The 24,210-nt window shown below is 39.3% G+C and overlaps 1 protein-coding gene across 2 annotated transcripts in view; it reads left to right on the top strand.

Annotated features, from left to right (window-relative positions):
* LOC109932279 (nuclear factor of activated T-cells 5-like) overlaps nucleotides 1-24,210 on the top strand; it is a 100,463-nt gene that overhangs the window by 54,634 nt on the left and 21,619 nt on the right. For both annotated transcript variants that reach the window (XM_048606044.1, XM_048606042.1), the window contains exons 5-9: nucleotides 8,881-9,053; nucleotides 11,839-11,973; nucleotides 15,489-15,544; nucleotides 20,208-20,340; nucleotides 23,400-23,471. In XM_048606044.1, the coding sequence (XP_048462001.1) occupies nucleotides 8,881-9,053; nucleotides 11,839-11,973; nucleotides 15,489-15,544; nucleotides 20,208-20,340; nucleotides 23,400-23,471 (569 nt within the window). The remainder of the gene's footprint in view (nucleotides 1-8,880; nucleotides 9,054-11,838; nucleotides 11,974-15,488; nucleotides 15,545-20,207; nucleotides 20,341-23,399; nucleotides 23,472-24,210) is intronic.

The following is a 24,210-nucleotide window of genomic DNA, read 5'->3' as shown; positions in this document are numbered from 1 at the left end:
AGGATGGATCATCCACTCAACACTTCTGGCTGAAGATTGTTGAGAATGCTTGAGCCTTATCTTTTTGCTCTGATGTGCTGAGTTTCCCAATCACTGAGGATGGGCATGTTCGGGGAACTTCCTCCTCCTCCAGTGAGTTGTTTAATTCTCCACTATGATTCTTGACTGGACGTGAATGGATCGCAGAGCTTAGATCTGATCTGTTTGTTGTAGGATTGTTTAGATCTGTCATCACTTGCTGCTCATACTGTTTGGCATGCAAGTAATCCTGCTTTGTAGCTTCACCTGCTTGACACCTCATTTTTAGGTATGCTTCGTGCTACTTCTGGCATGCCCTCCTGCATTCTGAATATTGATCCCTTGGCTTGATAGAGTGGGGGATATGCCTAGCTAGGAGGTTGCAGGTTGTGTTGGAGAACGATTCTGCTGCTGCTAATGGCCCACAATGCAATTAGTTGCTAGATCTGTTCGAAATCTGTCACAATTAGCATGGTGATAGTGTCACACAATGCAATGTGAAGTATTATCATTGTAAAGGTGGTAGTTTGTCTCCACAAGGACTGTGCAGAGGTCATTCTTACTGATTACTGTCGTGGACAGATGCATCTGCGGTAGGCAGGTTGGTGAGGATGAGATCAAGTATGTTTTTCCCTCTGGTTCCCTCATCTGCTACAGACCCAGTCTTGTAGCAGTATCCTTTTAGGCTCAACCAGCTGAATCAGTAGTGCTGCTTCCAAGCCACCCTTGATGATGGACTTGAAATCCCCTATCCAGAGTATAGTCTGTGCCGTTGCTACCCTCAATGCTTCTTCCAAGTGTTGCTCAACATGGAAGAGCACTGATTCATTCACCAAGGGAAATGTGTACACGTTTGAAGTGATACCTTCAGACACTGAGGCATCTGCACTAAATATTGAGGACTCCCAGAGTAACTACCTCCCAACTGATGCCACCACCTTTGCTGGGCCTATCTTGCCAGTGGTATTGGACATATCCATATCTATATCTAGAAATAATGATGATGGTGTTTGGGACATTTGTCTGTAAGATATGATTCTATGAGTATGACTCTGTCAGGCTGTTACTGGACTAGTCCGTGAGAGACCTCTTCAGTTTTGGCAATAGCACCCGGATGGTTACAAGGAGGACTTTGTCAGGTTGACCGGGCTGTGTTTGCCATTTGTGTTTTTGGTATCTAGGTCAATGCTAGGTAGTCTGTCTATTTTCATTCCTATTGTTTCTTTCTACTGGTTGATACAACTGAATGCTGGGCCATTTCATAGGGCAGTTAAGAGGCAACCATGTTGTTGGATTAATATATAGGCCAAACTAGGTAATGGCAACAGTTTTCTTCTGTGAACATTAGTGAATCAGATGGGTTTTTGGTTGTCATGGTCATCATTAATGACTTATTTCTAGATTTTCATTGAATTTAAATTCCACCAAGAAAAGATTTGAAGTCAGTTCCCCAGAACATTAATAGTCTGGCAATAAGACCACTAGGCCATCACCTCCCCATGTCATGGATAGAAACTTGGCTGACTAATAGGAGGCAGAGAATGCATAATTGGGTATTTTTCGTGTTTGTAATATGTAACGAATGGTGTGCCACAGTGATCGATGCTGGGGCCTCAACTTCTTACAATTTGCATAAATAACTTGGATGAAGGGATGCAGGTATGGTTGCTAAATTTGCTGATGACATAAAGATAGGAAGGAAAATAGGCTGCAAAAGGACACAAGCCTACAGAAGAATATAGGTCAAGTGAGAGGGCAAAGTCGTGGCAAATGGACTATAATATGTGAAAATGTATAAAAAAGCATATTACTAAACTGAGAGCCAGCAAAATGTTACAATGTGGAGGGGTATGGAGGTCAGTCAGCTCAGTTGCTTTGTGTCTCAAACCAGCAATCCAGAAGCACAGATTCCATTCTTGTACCAGTTGAGACACCATGAAGGCCCTCCCTTCTCAACCTTGTCCCTCACCTGAAATGCGATTGATTTATTGTCACGTGTACTGGAGTACAATGAAGAGCTTTGTTGACAAGCAGTACAGGCAGATCATAGTTAGCAAGGATGTACAAATCAAGGTTGTAAAAAAACGTAGAGGCATACAGGTTATATTGCACAGGGCAAGCACTGGCGAGATCAACATTAGCAAGATCAGGATTATTTGAGAGTAGAAAGTCCATTCATCAGTCTAATAACAGCCAGGAAGAAGCTGTGCCTGCACCTGCTGGTGCATATGTTCAAGCTTCTGTATTTTCTGCCTGATGGTAGAGGTTGTAGGAGATCATTACCGGGGTGCGATGGGTCTTTGATGTTGGCAGACTTTCCGTGGCAAGGAGCTGTGTAAATGGAGCCCATGGAAGGAAGGTTGGCTTCCGTGATGGTCTGGGCTGTGCATAGCACCTTCTTTAGTTTCTTATGGTCCTGGGAGAGCAGTTGCCATACCAGGCCATTAGGCACCCAGACAGTATGCTTTCAGTGGTGTATCTGTAGAAGTTGGTGAGGATCCTTATGGACATGCCAAATTTCCTGAGCTGCCTGAAGAAGAAGAGGCATTCTTGAATGGCGCATCTACATGGGAAGTCTAAGACAGGTTGATGGTTATTGTCACTCCTAGGAAATTGATGCTCTCCACCTCAGTTCTGTTGATGTAGATGGGGGTGTGTTCTCCTCCTTTCTTTCTGAAATTGGCGATCAGTTCTTTAGTCTTGCTGATGTTGAGAGAGAGGTTGTTCTCATTGCACCTCATCACCAAGTCTTTGATCTCCCTTCTGTATTTTGACTCATCATTGTTAGATATCCATCCTACCACAGTGGTGTTGTCAGCGTTCGTTCGGAATTTGGCAACACAGTTGAGTGTTCAGGGAGAACAGTAGGGGGCTGAAGACACATCCTTGGGGAGCTGCAGTGTTGAGTGTTATTGTGGAGGAGATGCAATTACCTATCTTCACTGATTGCAATCTGTGGGTCAGGAGGCTGGGGATCCAGTTACAGAGGGCAGAGCTGAGACCAAGGTATCGGAATTTTGAGATCAGACTGGAGGGGATAATGGTGATGACTTGCAGGTTAGAATCACCAATATCCCAGTGAGGATCCTCTGGCAACTTTCACTTTCTGGGTGTCCTGGAGTGCGTGTACGGGAACTAATTGGAAAACATAATAGAATGCTATGCTTTATTGAAAATAGAAATAAATATAAAAGTTGAGAAGTTACGTATCAGTCATACAGGGCACTGATGAGATCACATCAGGGGTATTATGTGCAGTATTTGTCATTTTAATTAAGGATGTGAATGTGATAGCCAGCTCAGAGAAGATTCACCAGACTGATACTTGGAATAGATTTCAAATAGGTTATATCTGGATTCTGAGGCTTGATGCATTGCTGCGTCTTGCTCTCTTGGATGGTCCTCTTGTTGGTGAATGTCCTGATCCTCCTCTTCATCCTCGGAAGGTTGCTTTCAATCTTCTATTTAATTTGCTTCCTGAACATCTCCCCTTCACCCATCAGCTCCAGTTGTGAAGGGTACAGCCTGCCACCAGGGAATGGGCAAGTGCCATCTGAGCTGTACCAGACACTCTGCTGGAGCTGTCCTAGTACCGAAACTTCACCTGTAAGGAGACCAGATTGTCATATGAGGTGGTAGAAGCAGCAGTAGGAGCATAGGTTCTTGGTAAGTAAGGGGGAGGAAAGTTATCAGGGAAGGTGGGAATGTGGTTGAGATTACAGTCAAGTTAGGGATGATCTTGTTAAATGCCAGAACAGGCTCGAAGAGTTGAATGGCCTACTCTTGATCCTTGTTTGTGTGTTCATGTGAAGCTGAAATATTTCAGGGCAATTTCCCACTCTCCACTGACACTGAAACATTGGTAGGTTGTGGATGATGGAAGAGACCAGGATTCTTCACAGCTTGCTGTCTATCATGAGAGACTTCACTACACAACTACTTAGATATGACATCCTGATAGAAGCTTTAAGAACTGACTAACCTCAGTCACACGCAGTGCTAATGCACTGTCTCAATGCTGCTTTTTCCTCTAATACTCAGTCGGACGTGTAATGTGCAGATACTTGAAAATTGGATCTTCTAAGGATAGCAAGTGTGCAGTTTGTTGGATAACAAGATATTACTTCAGGAACACAAAGGTAGGTCCTGCAAAAATAAGAAAGCCCACAAGTCCTATGCATTAGGCCCAATTAGTAGCAGAATTCTAAACAATTAAAGAGCAAACCCAGCTCATTTATCCTGTTTAAATTAGGTCCTGTCTAGGCACTCATGCTTAATGATACATTGCTCTTGGAAGGCCCTCCTTGTGGTTAGTGTGCTGATCTTCATCTTTAGAAAGTTACTTTCAATCTCCTATTTTGATCTGCATTGAGGAATACTGCAGTAAGTTACTCATTTCCTGACTCCCCAGAGTATATCCACCATCTACAAAGCACACGCCAGGGGAGTGATGGAGTGTTCCCACTTACCTGGATGAGTGCAACTTAAACAACACTCAAGAAACATGACACATCCAGATCAAAGCAGGCTTCTTGATTATCACTGCATCCACAAACATCCACTCCCTCCACCAGCAGTGACACTCATCAGAAGCGGTATGTGCTATCTACAAGACGCACTGCAGAAAATTGACAAAGATCCTTAGACAGCACCTTCCAAACTCATGGACCACTTCTATCTAAATACATTTAGATTTAGGGCAGCTTTTACATGGGAACACTGCCATCTGCAAGTTCCCTTCCATGTTACTTACCATCTGACTTGGAAATATATTGCTGTTTCTTCATTGTTGCCAGATCAAAATCCTAGAATTCTCCCCTAATGATATTGTGAGTCTATCTACAGCATATGAACTGCAGAGATTCAAGAAGGCAGCTCATCACCACCTTCTCAAGGGCAACTAGGGGCAGACAATAAATGCTGGCCAGCCAGCAAAGACCACATCTCACAAGTGAATTAAAAAAAAATCTTACCTTCCCCTAGTTGGCTTCAGTTGTGAAGGGCACACATATCACAAAGAAGTGGCACATGCTTTCCAGGCTGTACTGTAAGCTTCACTGGAGCTGTCCAAGTGTTGAAACCTTATTTTAAGGAGGCCTGTAGTCTGTTCTACCAAGGCCCTGGTGATAGCTTGAGCAGCATTGTATCTTTATTCTGCATCAATCTGAGATCTTAGTAAAGGTTTGAAGCAGCATCCTGTCTCCTAGTGGCCTTCCCAATATGGCTTGAAGATCTCTGAAAGAGTCAGAAGTATCTTGTGCAAAGCTTCAAGATTTGGCTTTACTGGACCTCATATAATTTGAACACTGATGGAGTGGAAGCATTTTCTTATGAACTTTGTAAGTAGGTGATGGGGCATTCTCAAAACTATGTGGTTGCTGTTGATAGTGCCTGTACCTGAGAGAAGCCAGTGATGGTGGAAAATCTTATTGCCTGAGCAGGGGCAAAGAATATCAAGTGTTGTGCTCGAGAAAATGGCATCAACTTTTCACTGCAGTTGGGCACATGTGGCTACTATAAATAAATCAAATTATCAGTTACATTCCAGGAGCACTTTCGGTTTATGGGGAAGATGATGGTGTAGTGATATTATCGTTGGACTGTTAATCCAGAGAACCCAGATAATGTTCCGGGGACCCAGGTTCGAATCCTGCCACGACAGATGGTGGAATTTGAATTCAGTAAAATATCTGGAATTAAGAATCTAATGATGACCATGAATCCATTGTCGATTGTCAGGAAAAACCCATCTGGTTGACTAATGCCCTTTAGGGAGGGAAACTGCCATCCTTACCTGGTCTGGCCTACATGTGATTCCAGACCCTCAGCAATGTGGTTGACTCTTAACGGCCCTCTGGGTAATTAGGGATGGGCAATCTCATCCCATTAATGAATAAAGAAAAAGAAACAAATAGCACCCTTCCACATTACAAAGCACATCCTTGCATACAGGCAGTCCCTGGGATACGAATGGGTTCCAGTCTTGAGTTTGTTCACAAATCAGTTTGTGTGCAAGTTAAAATCATAAGAATCCCTCCAGTGTGGTAACAGGCCCTTCAGCCCAACAAGTCCACACTGACCCTTGGAGCATCCCACCCAGACCCATCCCCATCCCCTATAACCCACCTAATCTACACATCCCTGGACACTATGGGCAATTTAGCATGGCCACTCCACCTAATTTGCACATTTTTGGACTGTGGGAGGAAACCCATGCAGACGTGGGGAGAATGTGCAAACTCCACACAGACAGCAGCCCAAGGGTGGAATTGAACCCGGGTCCCTGGCGCTGTGAGGCAGCAGTGCTAACCACTGAGCCACCGTGCCACCCCGAATATGATGCAGGAAAATATAAAATATCCATTCTAAGTATGAGGAAATGTTTGCATGTCATGTCTTTAAAATTGATTTTTAAAAAAAACTCCCTTTTACGGGATCACGTACGTCAATATGAACGAGTGGAAGTTGGATGTTCTGTAAACCGGGGACCTCCATACATAAGAGTGAAGTGTACAGTAGTGGAGCTGCAGAGCATTGGCTTCTGAATACGTTGGCGAAATGAAAACCTCAGAAGCCTCTTTTAAGTGCTCCTGTCCACCTGTGTGTCAGCCATTTTGAGCAGTCATTGTTTGTTGACTTTCAGTCTTGCATTGCAAGGCCTGTGATGCTTAAATCTGTCCCAAAGCTGCCTTGTTCTCTGTGTTGTTATCCCTGTCCTAGTGGCCTCACCCTTCCCTGGTATTTGAGTCCCTTTGTAAACTATTAATGTCTCCACTTTACCCCAGAGCCCATTGCTTTAGAAATTTCCAGTTTTTTTTTTTGGCTGTAGAGGCCTGAATTACCATGAGCATTGTGTACCCCTCACTTCTGGAACTCCCAGTTCCCCCCCCTATTCACAGAGATCTTTCCCCTACTGATCCAATTGCCCATGTCACTGTAACCATTCTCCAGGAATCCAGCACTGTGAAGCTCATCCTCAGACTTGAGTTGTTTACTTTCCAAGCACTCCATGGACTGCCCCTGACTATTACTGACCAAATCCCCAGGCCTTACCTTCTCCCACTCTCCAGTCTGACATTGCAACACAGACCTGACTGACAATGGACTGGTGTGTCCAGAGCACCCCAACTGACCTACTGTTAATTGCCTCAGTGGTTATTTTTGTCTTGCAGGACTGAGCATGCCTCTCTATCTGGTCTGCAAGGATATCTATCACAGACTCTGGTAGTGCCAAGCCCTTCACTGACTGTGGCAGTGTCCCCTGACAATGTGTAATCTCTCTCCACCGCAGTAAGGACTGTTCCACTTTGAGGTTAACAAATGGTCATTTGCTTGAAGCACACTCATTGTGTATGTTGCATGTGCTGCAGGTGTCATGTTGATTGAGCATTGTGCCATTCAGTGACATGCCTAACCCATTTGGCTGATCACTGCTCCCTGCTATGATAAGCTGTCCACCTCTCCCTCTGTACTCAAAAGCAATGTGAGCCCACAGAGGCTGGTTGTCTGTAAGTCAGTGAGCATACATAGAAAGCAATCTGAAGTAGATAGAGGTTGGCACCCTCTAATTAAGTGCAAAATGAGTGAGCACTAAGAAGACAAGCTTCTTTTGTAAATACATGAGATGTATGTCGTCCTGCACACCAAATGACCTGACAGAAACTTACATGTCATGGGCATCGCTGTGCTCCAAATTAAAGTGTTGAGGGCATGAAGTGGGGAATGGATCTTGTCCAAGATGAGATATGGCAATGTGGAGAAACTGGTGGTTTGCCAATGCCAACATATGTGGATGAAAGATCAAGGAGGATGAGGCCAAAGGGTATGCAGGGATTTTGTGAAGAAGCATTTGCATGTTAACTGGGTCATGCATTCAGTGAGCTGCAACTGCCAAGTACCCACGCTGACCTACATGTTAAAAACTTGCTTTGTTTAGTTTCTTGGGGAAGGAGAGGAAAATTGGAAGTGATGGGAATTTAGGGCTTTTATGAGATGCAGATGCATCAAAATCACATTGTTGCTGGTCAGTGAGATATTCTGGTCACTATTTAAGATTTGAGGGGAAAATTGCAATTTATTCTTTTCCTATATTGAAATTCTGATAGTTTTTTCATTCTCACCTTTGCCATTGCTCACATCACACCAGGGAGAGGAAAACTTTGTTCTTGGTCTTGTCCATAACTCTCAGTGGTTTAGCCCCATGTTCTCCATTGCTCTGCCTCTGGACTGCTGTGTATCATCTCACCTCATTGCTCCAGCATAATTGATAGAACCTTCAGGCTAATTGGTCTAAGTCTCTTTGAAATCTTTCCATAAACTGCTCATCTTTAACTGTCTACCCCTTTAGCCAAACTGTTAGCAACCCATGCAAATTACTTCTTTCCTGGTGTGGTTTGTTTCATACGCACTTATTTGTGAAGTTGAGGCATGATTGTTGCAATTGTCCCTAGCAGGACCTTGGGTTCTAAATATTTTGCTCTTCTCACTATGCATGTTATGTCATCAATTTTCGTGCGGTCATTGCACAGGTGACTTTCAATCCACCATGGCAAGATTCCAACTTTGATGAGTGAGTATGAGCGAGTTGCAGTCTGCGCCTGTGATGTGTGAAGTTGCCCCAATCATTCATATTTCCTTTAGTGTCGCTGTCAATGTGGGACCTGTGAACCTGCATCCTTTTGCGATATCTGTGAACTAACTTTGGACCATTCTTCATGTTACTGGCCCTTTGTTCAAAACAAAAACTTGCAGGTTATTGTTGGGGATCAGGGAAGCAAGAGTGGTGCTTGAGATAGAAGATTCTGTGGCATTAAGAGTTGTTACACAATTACTATTTTAAATTAGGCCATTTTGTATTTGCAGAGTTGACTGTGTGGGAATTTTAAAACTAAGAAATGCTGATGTTGAAGCGCGAATTGGTGTTGCAGGATCCAAGAAAAAAAGTACTCGTGCACGGTTGGTATTCCGAGTTAATATTATTCGTGCTGATGGGTCTACTTTAACTCTGCAGACACCTTCATCATCCATCCTATGCAGTAAGTACTGCTTTCTTTTAAAAGCATAGTTTTTTTTGGGCTGGCTTGTTGTGCATCACAGTTGGAAACCCTTCACCATGCTTCAAAAATTCTGTATGAAACTCTATCACAGGGTAGAATTTAACGTGGGCAATCAGGGTTTCACGAGCTGGTGAGGGCACTGCATCCCCTCTTTTTGGGGAAGGCGCTGTTCCAACTAGAGATTCGATCGAGCAGGAGTAGTGCTTCTGTGAGATCAAGTCCCTGGGAGAGGAAATCCTGCCAGCTAAGAGCTACTGGTGAAAGAGACTGTGTTAATCTTGGCAAACTTTACACTTCTAAACTCCCCCGCTATCCTCCTTCTGATTCTTCATTTACCCCAAATTACCACTGCCCCCAGGTCATCAGTATAGCATTCTAAATTCCAGTTCTGATTAAAGGGTGAATTATTAACTCTGCTTCTGTCACCACACACATTGCTAGAGCTGTTGAGTATTCAGCATTTTCTGTCATGACTCCAAATTCCTAATGGTCACCCCACCCTCTCCAGAAATACCCAGTTATTCTCCATTCCAACTCCCACATCCAAACATGGTTGTTTACTTCCCTGAAAGTCATTCTAGGCCTTTTGCAAATCCATAAAATATAATATCTGTCTTGCAAATAACATTTTTAACCACTGCCACGATATTATCATTCAAAACAATATATTCTGTAACTACTTTAGAGTAATTCCATAGGAAACTTACTAAAATATAAAAAAATGAATGGTATAACTTGTTTCAACGAAACTGAAAGCAAAATAATTTAAAGCATACTTTGCAATCAGTTTCTGAGAGGTCCTTCATAATGTTAATACGTTTTATAGTTCGATGTTTTGCAGAGTTAAGTAATTCATATTATGATTAACAAATTCAGTAGCTTATATTCAAGTTCAAAGATCCATACAGCACGTGATAAGCAATGCTTGTTTAGTTTGAAAGATGAAATATTAATAGGTCATAAATGAACTTCCTTAAACTAACAAAAAGAAATTACTCCATTTATTCCTTGATGACTTATTGTGGCTATTTTGTTAGAGGGTGTTGTCTTTCATATTACACAACAAAAATATAAAGCTGAATTTAGCACTGAAGATAAAAGTGAAATGGTATAATATTGTCTGTTAAACATTAACTGGACAATAATTGTACCCTTGCATTGTGTGTAGGTCTAAAACATCTTGCATGCCTACGGAATTTAAATAGTACAATTAATAGCTGCAGGCATTTCTTACTACTTAATGGAGGGGAAAAACAAACTTGTTTTCAATGTAGCTATTTGTGTTTGCTACTTGAAGCTGGTTATTCAAATTTATACTGGAAATTGTACTAATCAGTCCTAAGATACTGAGTAAAATAGTGTAAAATAACTTTTTATTTCTATTTTAATTTTTGGCTGTATACTAATGTGGCATGTAATTGCTTCTCTTGCAGTTTCCAAAACAGACATTATTCATGGCTGAATTACCAATTTGACCTGTTTATTCCTATGTTAGTTTGAAAGAAGGGCTTGAAACTGCTTACCTTCTCCAGTATTTGTACAGTAATTCAATGTTTGCAGGACATTTTCTACATTGCATTATGAGAGTACTGGAGCTTAATATGTGATATGAAAAAAAGTAAACAATTCTTCACGAATATGGAGCTAAACTCAACAGTAGACACATTATTTGAACTCTTGAACTAATTACACTATACACAGACTTATTCACAATCACTGTTTACATATCAACTCAATGTATATTTACACATACACCGAGCAGTACCTGTTGGCTGACAGAAAAATGCTTTTGGTCAGCTTGCTTATTTTTTAATAAGCAATGAGCTCAAACATTATTCGTGTTGCTTGGGATTTTTAGTTCTTCTTTCCAATCAGTTATTTTCATGTTATTTTCGACACTAGGACAGTTCTTCTGTTCAATCTTGAATGTTGTAATTTTTTTATGCCCACTGGTGAGCAGAATGAGCATCACTTTAATGCCTTATCTGAAAGACAGCACCCTGAATAGTGCAGCACTCCCACGGTACTGGACGAAAGTGCTAGTCTAAAGTGTGGACTTGGACTAGAGCTTGTATCTTAACTTAAATTCTTGGCAAGCATGCTAACTCCAATATCGTCATTGCTAATTCTTAGGGCCATGCAGCTAGGCAAAATCGGATTACTGAAGAGGTAAAGTATACAAATCACAGTGAACAACGTCTGCTTCTGCAGACTGCCATTAAAACAGTTCAAGAAGGAAAGGTTATTTAAGAATCCAAAAATTGTGACTCTGTAATAAACAAACTTATTGTTGAGGGAAAAAAAAAAAATCGCAGAGGTAATCTGATATTAGGCCTCTTACAGCACCGTAGCTGGCTATCTTCTAAGAAGTGGTCGGGAGCAACCGTGTGATGGAAGTTTCCTTCGTAATTTTCTAAGTTCTTTGGGAAGATGTTTAGTTTATATTCCATGTCTTTCAATACAATATAGTTTACATTATAATAAAAACAAATTAGATTCCCCATTCTATCAAGATTCCAATGTATGTGTCATTTATCAGAATTTCTTACCCTTAATTTTTGTCAATAAAACCCCTCCAAAACTTTTGTAAGCAGTTTAAAATTTATTTCACCCAATTTAGCAGACAGATGAAAGCACCGAAGAAACTTGTTTCTGCGTTATACTGTTGTATTGTAAATCCTTCAAGATTTTGAAGTTACTGTGTAACTTTAATCTCGCCACTTGATAGATTATAAACCAGATTTGTTTTTCATTTTATTTAAAGCTCAACCAGCTGGAGCACCCGAGATATTGAAAAAAAGCTTGCACACTTGTACAGTGAAAGGAGGAGAAGAATTATTTCTGATCGGAAAAAACTTTTTAAAAGGCACTAAGGTTATTTTTCAAGAGAGTCATTCAGGTAAGCTCATGCTCTGTAATGAAATAAAAATCTATCAAATTTATGTTTGTATTCATTTATATAGCAACTACCGAACTCATTGTGTTATGGAAAGCTGGGATTAACAAGTACGTGCACCTTGGGTGATGTCATCACTGTGGAGCACTAACTGTCTGAAAATTAATAACCAAGTATTGCCCCAGTAATCTGTTTTGAATTTTTTTGGGAGGTAAGTTTTGGCTAATGTGAGGAGAATTTTTTAGCTCCTGTATGTTTTAGTGTCCAAGTCTCCATTCAAGGCTATGTGCAACATTTCTAGCAGCTGTATCTCACTTACTATGACATTCACCAATGTGCACTCAAGCTGCTTCACATGAAAAGTACTGTCACAATAAAATTTGAAATACAGTAATACCATGTAATACTGAACCTAAACTAGTTCTATAATGTGACATCAGAGAAAATTAAATCACTAGTGAACCAGGCTTGTCTGAGCTTATGGCCAGCATTTTGTTGTTCGTGAGTCCAGTTGTCTAAACTTCATTGTTTTTTGTTCCTCAAAAGTTAAGCCTCTACTTAAAGAATAAAACCATATTCAGCTTAAAGCTCAGCTAACAAAACTATGACCAATCGAAGTACAGTTCTCTAGTTTTGATTACTGGAAAAATTATTCCCAAATACTTTTGACACACCTTTTAAGTTCTATCCTTGCTGCCCACTCTTCATACTTCAAGAGCCCACACTGATTGCACAGATTCAGTTGAAGTCAAGTTTAAAAAGTATAGACTACCAGACTATACAAGGGTTAGGGTTTAAAAAACAATTTAATGCAATGTCAACTAAAAATGAGCATACCCATTGTACTATTGCTTTAATTTATATTTGGTATAGGTGTCACAGAAGAATGGAAACTTTTTATTTACAGGGATGAATCACTTATGAATCTAGTCTACATTTTATTGCTATTTTCTTATTGCTCACTGATGTTACTTTTTTCATAAACTATCAACTCTTAGAAGCAGAATTCGAGGAATTTAGCATCATCCTCAATAATTATTAACCTTCCATTAAATTTAAAACCTCAACACAGAGGAAAGCATTGGTTTTCTAAACAACACAGTATTAAATTGGCTCAAAACCACCAGAATTAGTAAGCAACACAATTTCTTATTTCATAACAATTGATGGAGACTTTGACACACTAAAAGCCGTTGCCTGAAACACATTTTCTAAATTGGTGAGAATGCAGCTAACAAATTTCCATCAAGTATTTGAAAAGGAGGAATATTTTTATCAGGCAGTTACAATCCTTTTTGCTGCATCTTCGATCTCAATCTTAGATAGAAATTTAACAATGACTCTGTGTTCATTACAAGAGCATCCAATGCAGTTTTTCCCCATATAGACAACATTAAGGTAGAGGTTCCACATTCACTTGCAATTAAATCATTAGCTTAGTGATCTGAAGTTTTCAGGCTTCCCAATTACCTGAGAGTTCCTTTGTTGAAAGGTTTAAAAGTGTTTGCTCTTCTTTGCAGCTTTCCTCCTCTCCACCATTCCTCCACTAAATTGCAACCTCTCTCTCCCTCCTACCCTGCCTTGCAACTTCCCGTCACATCCCCCCCACCAACTCTCTTGAACTTCTCTGTCTGCCACACCTCCTTCCCTCAAACCAAACCATAGACCCTGAGGTAACCTAACCACATTACTGGTCAGTCTATTAGCAGCAAGCACAGGAGAGAATCCACCTCTGATTGGAATATCAACTCCTCATCATTTCCTTCCATTCTAATAATAAGGTGAATATTTTGTGATTGCTCACCCCTGTGAGTGAATTTTTCTAGGTGGTTTGGAGATGGCACTGGTGAATTTGCATATTTGAGATCTGGTCATCTAGATCAAAAAGTATTGTTTAAAAAAATACTAGATTTCTGTTTTCAAAGACATTTATACATCACCTCCATGTGAACTTTTAAATTCAGAATTTGAGTGGAAATGTTGAATATTGTAGCATTTCCAGAAAAACATGCCAATGTTAAGCCTTTAATATTTTCATAGCAACTAATCACACTGCAACATGTTATTGTGGGCACAGCATGTTTCTAGGGTATACATAGTTAAACACAACAACTGTTCTATGCTTGAAAAATCACAAGAACAGAAATTAATCGTTGATCTGCTTTTTGTGCATATTGATTGAAGGAAGATCAGGAATCAGGACAATGATTGCTTTTAGTTTTCAAATACTGTCATGGGACCGTTAAAGTCTGGAAAAATTGGAATCTGAGATAAGAGTCTGAATTCAATGTTTTATTTTAAGGATGATATTGCCAATGATTTAGTCTTTATTTGGTACAGAAGCACGAGCCTAAAATAAGCTGTTCTGTAACTCGAATGCATAATTTTTCAAGCAAAGAATGTTACAAACAGAGCCAACGTGACACAAAACTTAGAATATTTTAAGGGTGCTTGGAAGTGACCAGGAGGCAGGCTGGCCTGAAAATATGAAGGATATTCCATCTATCCACCACCATGATTTATTCTCGTTACCTCAAGATTCTGCAGGGAGTGAGCTGATTACAGGTTTAGTTACCTGACTTTGAGGGCTTAGGAAATCTCCCAATGCCATCTGGATGTTTCAGTAACTGTGGCGTGCATGCTGAGATAGGAGGATATCTTAGAAATGGTGGCAGGATAGCCATCAGAGCTAGAAACACCATTCAGACAAGAAAACACCATTCTAATTTAGCTGCCACAATTGCAGCAGTGTTTGTTACAGTGGAATGCTTTTCCTCTTCTTTCCAAAGGCCCTGACTCTTCTGGCCTATTTATACATCTCTGTTGGCCCTTCTTCTACCCTTCATTAATATTTGATTACGATGGAGAGGCACTTCCCAACATACTTTAGTAGCTTCCACCTCTGACTGTGGGGCTGATGATCTTACAAAATTAAACAATATAAAGATTAAAATACCGTAGTTGCTGGAAATCTGAAATAAAAAAGCAAATATTGGAAATACTCAGCATCATCTGAGGAGACATGAACTGTCATCAGAACTAGTAAATGTTATAAATGTGATATAAAAAGAGAAAATGCTGGAGGAGCTTGGCAGGTCTAGCAGCATCTGTGGAGATAGAAATGGAGTTGATGTTTTGAGTCTGAAAAGGCTAGAGACCATTGGTCAAACTTGTGATTTTGCCAGTCAGTAATGCAAAGCTATACAGTGGAGAGCAAGTAGACTTGCTCAGCCATTGGTGCAGCCTGGTATTTCATATCCAATTTTATTTTTTGAATTATAATATTTTGGATAATGTGGACAATAGTTCACTTTGCCTAAGAATATAAATACTTTTAATGTGTATTTTATTGTGTTTATCATTATAATCTATCCTTAAGCACAGGTTCATTTTTAAGAAAATTTCTCTGATCTATTTCTAATTAACACCTTTTGTTATAGAAGCAACAGAACACCTGAAAAATAAGACCTTGGAATAATATTTATTAACTTTTTAACAAATTTGCTTATCTTAACTAGAAGAGAATAATCCTTGGAAAGCAGAAGCTGAAATTGACATGGAACTTTTCCATCAGGTGAGTTTAGATACTCAGAGTACTTTCATGAAAGGGAAAGAATGTTTATATTCTTTCTGTATTCTGTGGTATTGTACTTGGTTCCTGTAATCTTTTCCCTTGTTGCCGATTTACGTTGCCTTTTTTGTCATGTTGTTTTTCTATGCCTGTCATGCCATTCACCTATATATAAATGTTGATATATTTTTATCTTTTGATTTATCCCTACAAACTGCATCTTCAAGTTTAAATTGAATAGGTCAGTTCTGTAAGAGGCATTCAGCTGATTGCAAATAGGACATGGCTTTAAATTCCCCTGTTATGACTTCAGGTCCCCATCACATTGAAAAATAATAGCGAATTTGGACTTTAGAAAACTTTTTTTTTTTTTAAATGTAACAAACCTTGTTAACATAATAACAAATACTAATCATCACTAGAATGTGCATTTTCTTCATGTCGAAGAGGTATACATTTTGTTTTGAAAAAAATGACTACGTTAAGTGCAACCTAACTACCTAAGTATTGCATTCTAGGTTTTCATATTCTGATATGGGGGAAACTTTTTGTGCTGTATGTTCAAACATTATTATTGAACAAATCTTATCTAACAAGTGTTGTACTTGTGGCAGCAGAGCTCACAGTTACAAATAATACTTCAGAAGGAACAAAAACAGAAGTTGCTGGAAAAGCTCAGCAGGTCTGGCAGCATCTGTGAAGAAAACATCAGAGTTAACATTTCAAGTCCGGTGACCCTTGCTGAGAATACTTCAAAAGGGTTGTGTGAACCATAGTGATGAATCCAATAAAAGATAATCATTTCCGCCCTGGAAAAAAACACTATTACGAGGGGGCACAATTTTAATGTGATTGGAGGAAGGTATAGGGGAGATGTCAGAGGTAGGTTACACAGAGTAGTGGGTGCGTGGAATGTGCTGCCGGCGGTGGTAGTGGAGTTAGATCCATTGAGGACATTCAAATGACTCTTGGATAGGCACATGGATGATAGTAAAATGTAGGGTATGCAGGGTAGTTTGATCTTAGTAGGATAATAGGTCGGCACAACATCGTGGGCTGAAGGGCCTGTACTGTGCTGTACTATTCTATGTTCTATGACATTCCACTAATTGTTCACACACTTTTCTGCTGCATTTGCTTTATTCATTGGAATTCAGCGGGTCTTATTTTCAGGTTAAGTCAGTGAATTCCACTGCTGGGGTGGTGAAGCCAGGAGTAGAGAGAGAAGATTGAACTTTATTTAAAGCTGACACTAGTGTCTGGCTGTTGAATCTGAACATTTCACAGCTAAAAGGACAGTAAGGGCCGTTGAGTGCAAAGAAATCCAGGTAGGGGCATAGGAAATAAAATTAACATCAAGAAAGATCATTCATGAAAGTTATGTAATATCTGATATTCATTTTGTTTGGATTATGTGAGTGCAAATTATGTTGATGCAAACAAGTAAATGTGATCATAACTATCACTTTGTATGTTCACTGGAATTTAAATGAAGCAGATGAAATTGTTTATTCATCTTGTCTCATCATAGTAAGAAAGCTAAACAACCATAAACTCTGAGACAGCCGTATGTTGACTGACTGATTATTCTCCAGGACCTGGAGATATCCCCCCTGCTCGCCAACACAATGTCACGGAGTATTCTATGGCCACCAGAGAGGCCTCAGCATACCATCATCTCTGAAGAACAGAACTATTGACAGATCAGCACTCCCTTAGTCCTGCACTGAAATGTTAGCCTTTCTTTTTGTGCTCAAGAGCTGGAATGGGACATAAGCCCTCAAATTTCTGACCTGGTGGATGTGCTACTGATTGAGCTACGGCTGACAGCTGTCAACTGTTTGCTTACTGTCAGTGTGTAATCTATATGGCACTGAGAGTCAATTTCCATAAAAATAAGATGTATACAGATTGCTTAAAAGGAGTGACTGTTGAATTCAGGAGTTTTGTCTGGTAGGTACAAATTTGTACCAGTAGGCTTTTACAGCTTATTTCTGGAAAAAGCCTTTTCTTGAAAAAAAAACACTGGGGAAGGATTCTCCTTCAGCCATTTTTTTCTGCTTTGTCTTCATCCTCCACAAATCCCGCTTCCACCTATACTGTCACTCCTTGTACATAATTAAATTTGACTTTACTTCCCCCCCCCCCCCCCATTTCTTACTACCCAAGTCCTTTATGCTGTTCTTCCTCCTGTCTTCATCGTGCAATTGCCTATCTTTTCCATCTTCTTCCCCGTTTTTGTCACCATCTATTGCTGAAGCCTGTCTTGTCTCAGTCCTTTATAGTTCCCACACCACCTCTTTTACCTCCTGCTCCTGCTCCACTTTCAGCAACTATACCTTTATTTTCTCCCCACTTCCTCTCATAAATTAACTCTAATTTGAGCATCTGGCCTGACAAAAGCAATGTACTGGGTTTATATCAGTGAAATCTCGTCTTCTCTTTCCCACAGACTAGAATCTCTGTGCTAGTACTCCTACACACAGCATTTCTCTCTTTTACGTTAATGGACACCACTGTTCTGGTGTCCATAGCTCAAAGCCATCTCAATATCATCACTGTATGCTGTCAGTTCCTCTGTCCAAAATCCTACATCTAAGCAGACTGTAAGAGTATGGCAGCCTAATAGTTGGGGTGCTAGATTAGCAATCAAGAAGTCTTAGATTCATATTGCACCATAGCAAGTTGTAAAACCGTTTTTAATTCTTCACTAATAAGAGTCTCCCATTTTTTAAAGTACTAGTTTTGATCTTTCACTGGTACTAAATATCTATAGATTCAGTGTTTAGTTAGCTTTCTTTACATTTTGAATTTCTCTGCTATTTCAAAGAATCATAAGAATTAAAAGCATAGAAAGGGCTGGTGTTTGTGTCGACTGCAAAAGATCCATCCACCAAATCCCACTTTTCTACCTTTGCTTGATAGCCTTTGATTATGGTACCTCAAAGGAATATTCAAGCACTTTTTAAATGTGACAAGATTTTCTGGATTTACTGCCTTTTCACAAAAACACTTCTAGGCCATAGACTTTTCCTTATGTCACAGAATCAATTTTGGAACAAGCTTGCCACTTGCCCTCGAATTTCAAAACTTTTCTAATTAGTCTTACATGTTGGACATGTCAACAGCCTTTTTGAAATCTATGCGGACAACTATCTTCACAAGGATATTTAGGAATAAGCAACAAATGCTGGCCTAGACAGCAACTCTCTCATTCCAACATTAAATAAAGTAACTTTTGCTATTGTTGAACCTCTGTTACATGTTAGTGAGACATGACCTTCTCTACACTAATCTATGACTGACCTTGATTATTTGCTCCTTTTTACATATTTTTGCCTAGTATTGTGTCCACCAATGTTAAGCTGACTGAGCTGTAATTCCTGAACAAAAACATAAGTTGCTGGAAACGCTCAGCACATCTAGCAGCATCTGAGAAAAAAAATCAGAGTTAACGTTTCGGGTCCAGTAACCCTTCCTCAGTTTTGACCTGTAATTCCTGTCTATCCCACCCTTTCTTTATAAATAATGGTGCACTGTCAGCAGTGAGACACCCTTTTAGTGTCTCATTGCCATCTCCTCCTGGTCCTTATGTACTGATAAAAGTTTTTGGATTATCTTTAGTTTACATGCCAATAATTTTTCATAACCTCTCTGCTTTACTGATTTCGTTTTTAATTTCACTCTGCATTTTCTTCCCCTTCAGGTTTCTGGAATCTTGAGTTCTAAGTATTTGACATAAGCTCCCCTATTTTACTTCATTCTACCCCTGTTTGCTTTTGATATTCAGGCAGATTTAAATTTGGGAGTCCCACCCATTTGTCTTTATGAAAACATATTGTTCTGAACCATCGCTATGTCTTTTGAAATGCCTCTCGTTGCTCTTGCACTTTCATATTCAAGTAGCTCTTTCCAATGCACTTTAGCTAAATCACTTCTCAGCTTAGTAAAATTAGCCTTTTCTAACCAAGAAATTTCATTCCTGGTCCATTGTAGTTATGGAATAGGACAACATGACATCCAACTGATTATCACCACCATCTAACTAATTATCCTACTGACATCCCTTGCTCCTGCTTAACTTCATTTCCCAAAGCTATTTTTTCTTTTTTTTTGAGTTGGTTATGTACTCATTCTCCTAATTGCATTTTAAGAACTCTATTCATTCTACTTGTTACATCATTTCTGACACTATTGGTAATAGGACAGATGAAGTTCCCCATTATTACTGTCATACTGACTTTGCACATCTGAGAAATTTGTATATTTTCTCTCCAACACTTCCACTGTATCTTTTTTCTGTCTCATTGCCTCTCATTCTGGAGTTCTACAGTACATTTCTAGCATAACGATTGCCCCTTTGTTGTTCGTCATTTCAACCCACATGGCCTGACTGGATCATCCATCCAGCAGATTATCACTCTGTGGAGCTGTATTTATTTGTTCGACCAATATTTAGGACCATTGTTTTTCATACAATTTTCAAACAGAGAAGGGTAAGATGAATGTTCCACTGTATTTCTTGCCCTTTAAGCAATATTTGTTGCATTTATCTATATTGTTTTGTCTCTAAATGGGCAATTTTTTAATGCATTCTTAAAATAATTTGAGATTATTAATGTTACCTATTCACCATATGTGATTTTTGTTTTGTTTCTTTTCAAAGAATCATCTAATTGTTAAAGTTCCTCCATATCACAATCCACACATAACATCACCTGTTTCAGTTGGAATTTATGTCGTAACCAATGCTGGAAGGTCACATGAAATGCAGCCTTTCACTTTCACCCCTGATCCAGGTTAGTGAAGTTCAACACAATGTCTTTGCATCATTGTCTATTTAAATGTTTGAACTTGGAGAGAAAAAGCCATGATAAATCCAGTACAAATAAGTTTGATAATTAATTGATTAGTACCTTTGTTGAAAGCCGCTAAAGACTAGCATCTAGTTGGTTACTGATGCAGCCAGTTGGAAAAGCAGTGACAGCAGTTTGTTGGTGTCACTAGATTATAGCAACATTTTGACAAACCTAATTTACTAAATTTTACATATGATTTAACAATCCTTTTAGGTAATTCTTCCTTAATTTACTTTAATATATTCTGGGTTCCATCAAAAACCCTATTAGCTCTATATTATTTTTCCTTTTTTTTTAAATTTGGCAAATTTCTTGTGGCAGGAATGGCCAAATATAGCCAGTGGATTGCATTTAGTTCATCACACATTGAACCAGGCAAAATCAGGTTTGTTTGCACATGGACAATTGTTGATTGTACATTTGCCTTTAATTGTATGCAAATGATGTAATTCACCAGTTAATATCCTTATGTCTTGAAGCACAGTGGTAGTGTCTGTATCCCTGGACTGGTTGCTCTAGTAATGAGATTTTTCCAGGCGTTATAAAGCTGTAGGGATATATTTGGGCTGCATCCATATATATGTATCCTCCATATATATTTTGAATTCTGGTCTTGGCAGTGTCACTTATAAGTTAAATTGGAATTTAATTATTTTATAAGACTACGGAGATAGTCTGAATTCTGAAGACTTAGATTCAAATCACATCACAGAAATTGATGGAATTTTAGTTCAATTAATACAATCTGGAATTGAAAACTAACCTTCGTTATGGTGACCATAAAATTATTATTGATGTCATAAGAATCCATTTGGTTCAGAAATGACTTTTAGGGAAGAAAATCTGCTGTACTTACCTTTTCTAGCCTGTATGTGACTTCAGAAGCATAGCAGTGTGCTTGATTGTCTCTGTTCTGGCAAGCCACTTAATTCAAGGGCAGTTGGAGATGATCAGCATATGTTGGCTTTGCCAGTAACACCTGAATCCCACAAAGGATTTGAGGGAAACAAAAAAGAGGCCCGTTGATTGAACAGTGAAGAAGATTTGGATATTTTATTAAAGTTCTTGAGAAATTTACAAGAAGTGTGAATTATTGAAGTTCATCCCTGCCTCAAGAGAATTCGATATATTTCAGAAAATAGATGGTCATTCCATGGAAGAATACATCATGGACTCGAACACAATTTTGTATGGAAGACTGACAAATTTAGTTTGGGAATTCCTGAATTAGCATTTAAATTGCTGGATTTTGCTAAGGCAGTGATTTTCTGGCACAATGATAGGTGGTAATGACTGCTGCACTGACATTGACCCATCTGATCTACTGTTTTAATCAGCGTGACTCTAACTGATGGAGGCAATTGGAGCATTGCCACAATAAAATTTAATCATGGCCTCGAAAATCTCACCTAGGCAGCTCTTCTGAGTTGGTGCCATACTGTCAACTCTCAACCTCCAGCCACTGGTAGGTACAGTGTGCCCATAGTGCCTGAATGGCCCAAAAATCATCCAAAACCAGCACTTGCAAAGAAGAGACATTTGGCCTAATCTGTCAGAAAGTATCGTGACTGATTTGATTAAAGATGATCCATGATCTACAGGACATAATTGAGTGTAAGCACAAGGCTTTCATTGACTGGAAGCTGCATGGCCCACGAGAAAAACTCCATTTATACAGGCAACTGAAAGCAGTGGTATGGCATCAAATGCACAATATTACAAAAATGCTTGGCTGACAAAGTGTGAGAAATTTAAAAACTTGCAAACATCAAGGAAACACAGCTTCCTCAATGCTATCAAAATGATTTATATTCCAAGCACTCACCCAACACTGCTGACAACCAAGCAAAGAGGGGAGGTCATCAAGGACAGGGAGACAGTCACTGTGTACTTGAGAGGACATTTAAGGGTTCCAACTGAGAGGCCTGTCTTTGACTCAAAAATCCTCAACTCCATTCCAGAATACCCTTTGTGGCTTGTCTCAGTGTTATTCCAATCTACAGTAAAGTTGAAAAGAATTTCAGCTTCTCAAAAACAACGCAGCCTTTGAGCTGTTGGAATTCCTCTGTAATTTTGAAACACAATGGAGATGCACTTCTGGCATGCTGCACAATTTCGTATCACTCGAAGAAAAAAATGCATGTTGTAGAAATGAAGGATGCAGTGAACGTGACTATATTCAATCAATGTGACAAGTCCAGCTGGGGGATATCTTCTTTTGCTATAGGGAAGATCATTGCAAGAATGCTCCTCAGCTGCCCCGTGGCCAAGGAATTTGTTCCAAAACCATGGGAACCACTATTGGCTACAAATGGCCTTTTAGGACTTCTCACATGCCTTTGTCTCTGATCTTGAACATTTATGGAGTATCCATCTCAAATTTGGCAACCCTCATGAATTTGTCTCCATCCTCAGTCTACTCCAGAATAACATGATCCTGCTGATGGACCCACCACAACCATTTTTAGTGAAAATTGGAATAGTTTTTGAGCAGATTTGTAGCTTGGGTGGTGGATGAGGTTGTAGACTTGCTCGCTTGTTTGCATCACTCTGCAAACCAGCTGGCCAGCCTCCTGACCTAAACCAAACCTATTGGTGAATAAACCCTAAACCAGGAAATTAAGATCAGGTGAAAGCCAGAGCTTAAATTATTTGCTTGTTAAAGGGAATATTGTCTTTATATGTGCCCTGTGGGGTTGTATGAATCTGATCAAGCAGCAAAGTAGAAGAGCATGGACTCTTCTTTAGTATCAAGTACAATCTACGACCTGGGAAAATATTATTTTAATGTTTTAAGGGCTATATCGGAATACAAATATGATTAAATGTTTTCAATATTATACAGTAATTTGATTGTCATGATTCTTGTTTGTACTGTCTTCGTAGAGAACTAAATGAGCAATGTATAAGGATGAATAGTTATAATGTTTAGCAAAAGGAATGCTGGACAAGATATTGAGTGTTGAAAAAATTCAGTGTGTATTCTATTTGTGTTCCAGCAAGTTCCTCAGACGTAAATGTGAAGAAAGAAATTCCTGTCCCTCCATGTTCTTTTGAAGAGACAATGAAAGGTAAAACAGTACTTAATACATTTAAGAAAAGTAGTAATATTGAGGCTGTGGTTTTGCAGGCATGACAAATTATTGATCTTAACTGACTTGTCAAATTCAGCAACACAAAAGAGTCAGGAACTCCGATGTGAAGGAATAATCTTTTGAGAAGTAAAAATGTATAAATGTTATTGTTATACAGCAGTGATTATTTTGAGGATCTCTGTTACCCTGCATTTTCAGTGGTAAATCTATGGGTTTTCTACTTTAGCAGTACACCTCTATGAAGGTGAAGTGTGCAGAGATTTTTTTTTAAAATGTATATCCGGTGGCCAGAATCTGTTTAATATTTAACACTGGCCAAGTTTTTAATCTAAGATTCTGAGTGCTGTTAAACATTTCCACTGCATGTATGATCATTTCATATATAGCCCACTGATCAAGTTCTCTGTACCCAACTGCCAACTTGATAATGAGTAGCCGAGAGAGCTTCATATATTTTCTGATGAAGGGTCTAGGCCCGAAACGTCAGCCTTTCTGCTCCTATGATGCTGCTTGGCCTGCTGTGTTCATCCAGCTCTGCACCTTGTTGTTTCATATATTCTTTACAGCTTGCCACACATATGAAATGTTAAAGTTTTAGTTTTGATATAAATCATTCTGTCACTGCATATGACATTAAACTAAAGTCCACTACCATGATGAACTATTTTGAAGTTTTAAATAAATAGTTCTGATCTGCTTAGTGTTCTACACAAGT

Source organism: Rhincodon typus, chromosome 15 (assembly GCF_021869965.1).
Source record: "Rhincodon typus isolate 14 chromosome 15, sRhiTyp1.1, whole genome shotgun sequence".
NCBI lineage: Eukaryota > Metazoa > Chordata > Chondrichthyes > Orectolobiformes > Rhincodontidae > Rhincodon > Rhincodon typus.
This window is presented reverse-complemented; position numbering and strand designations above follow the sequence as displayed.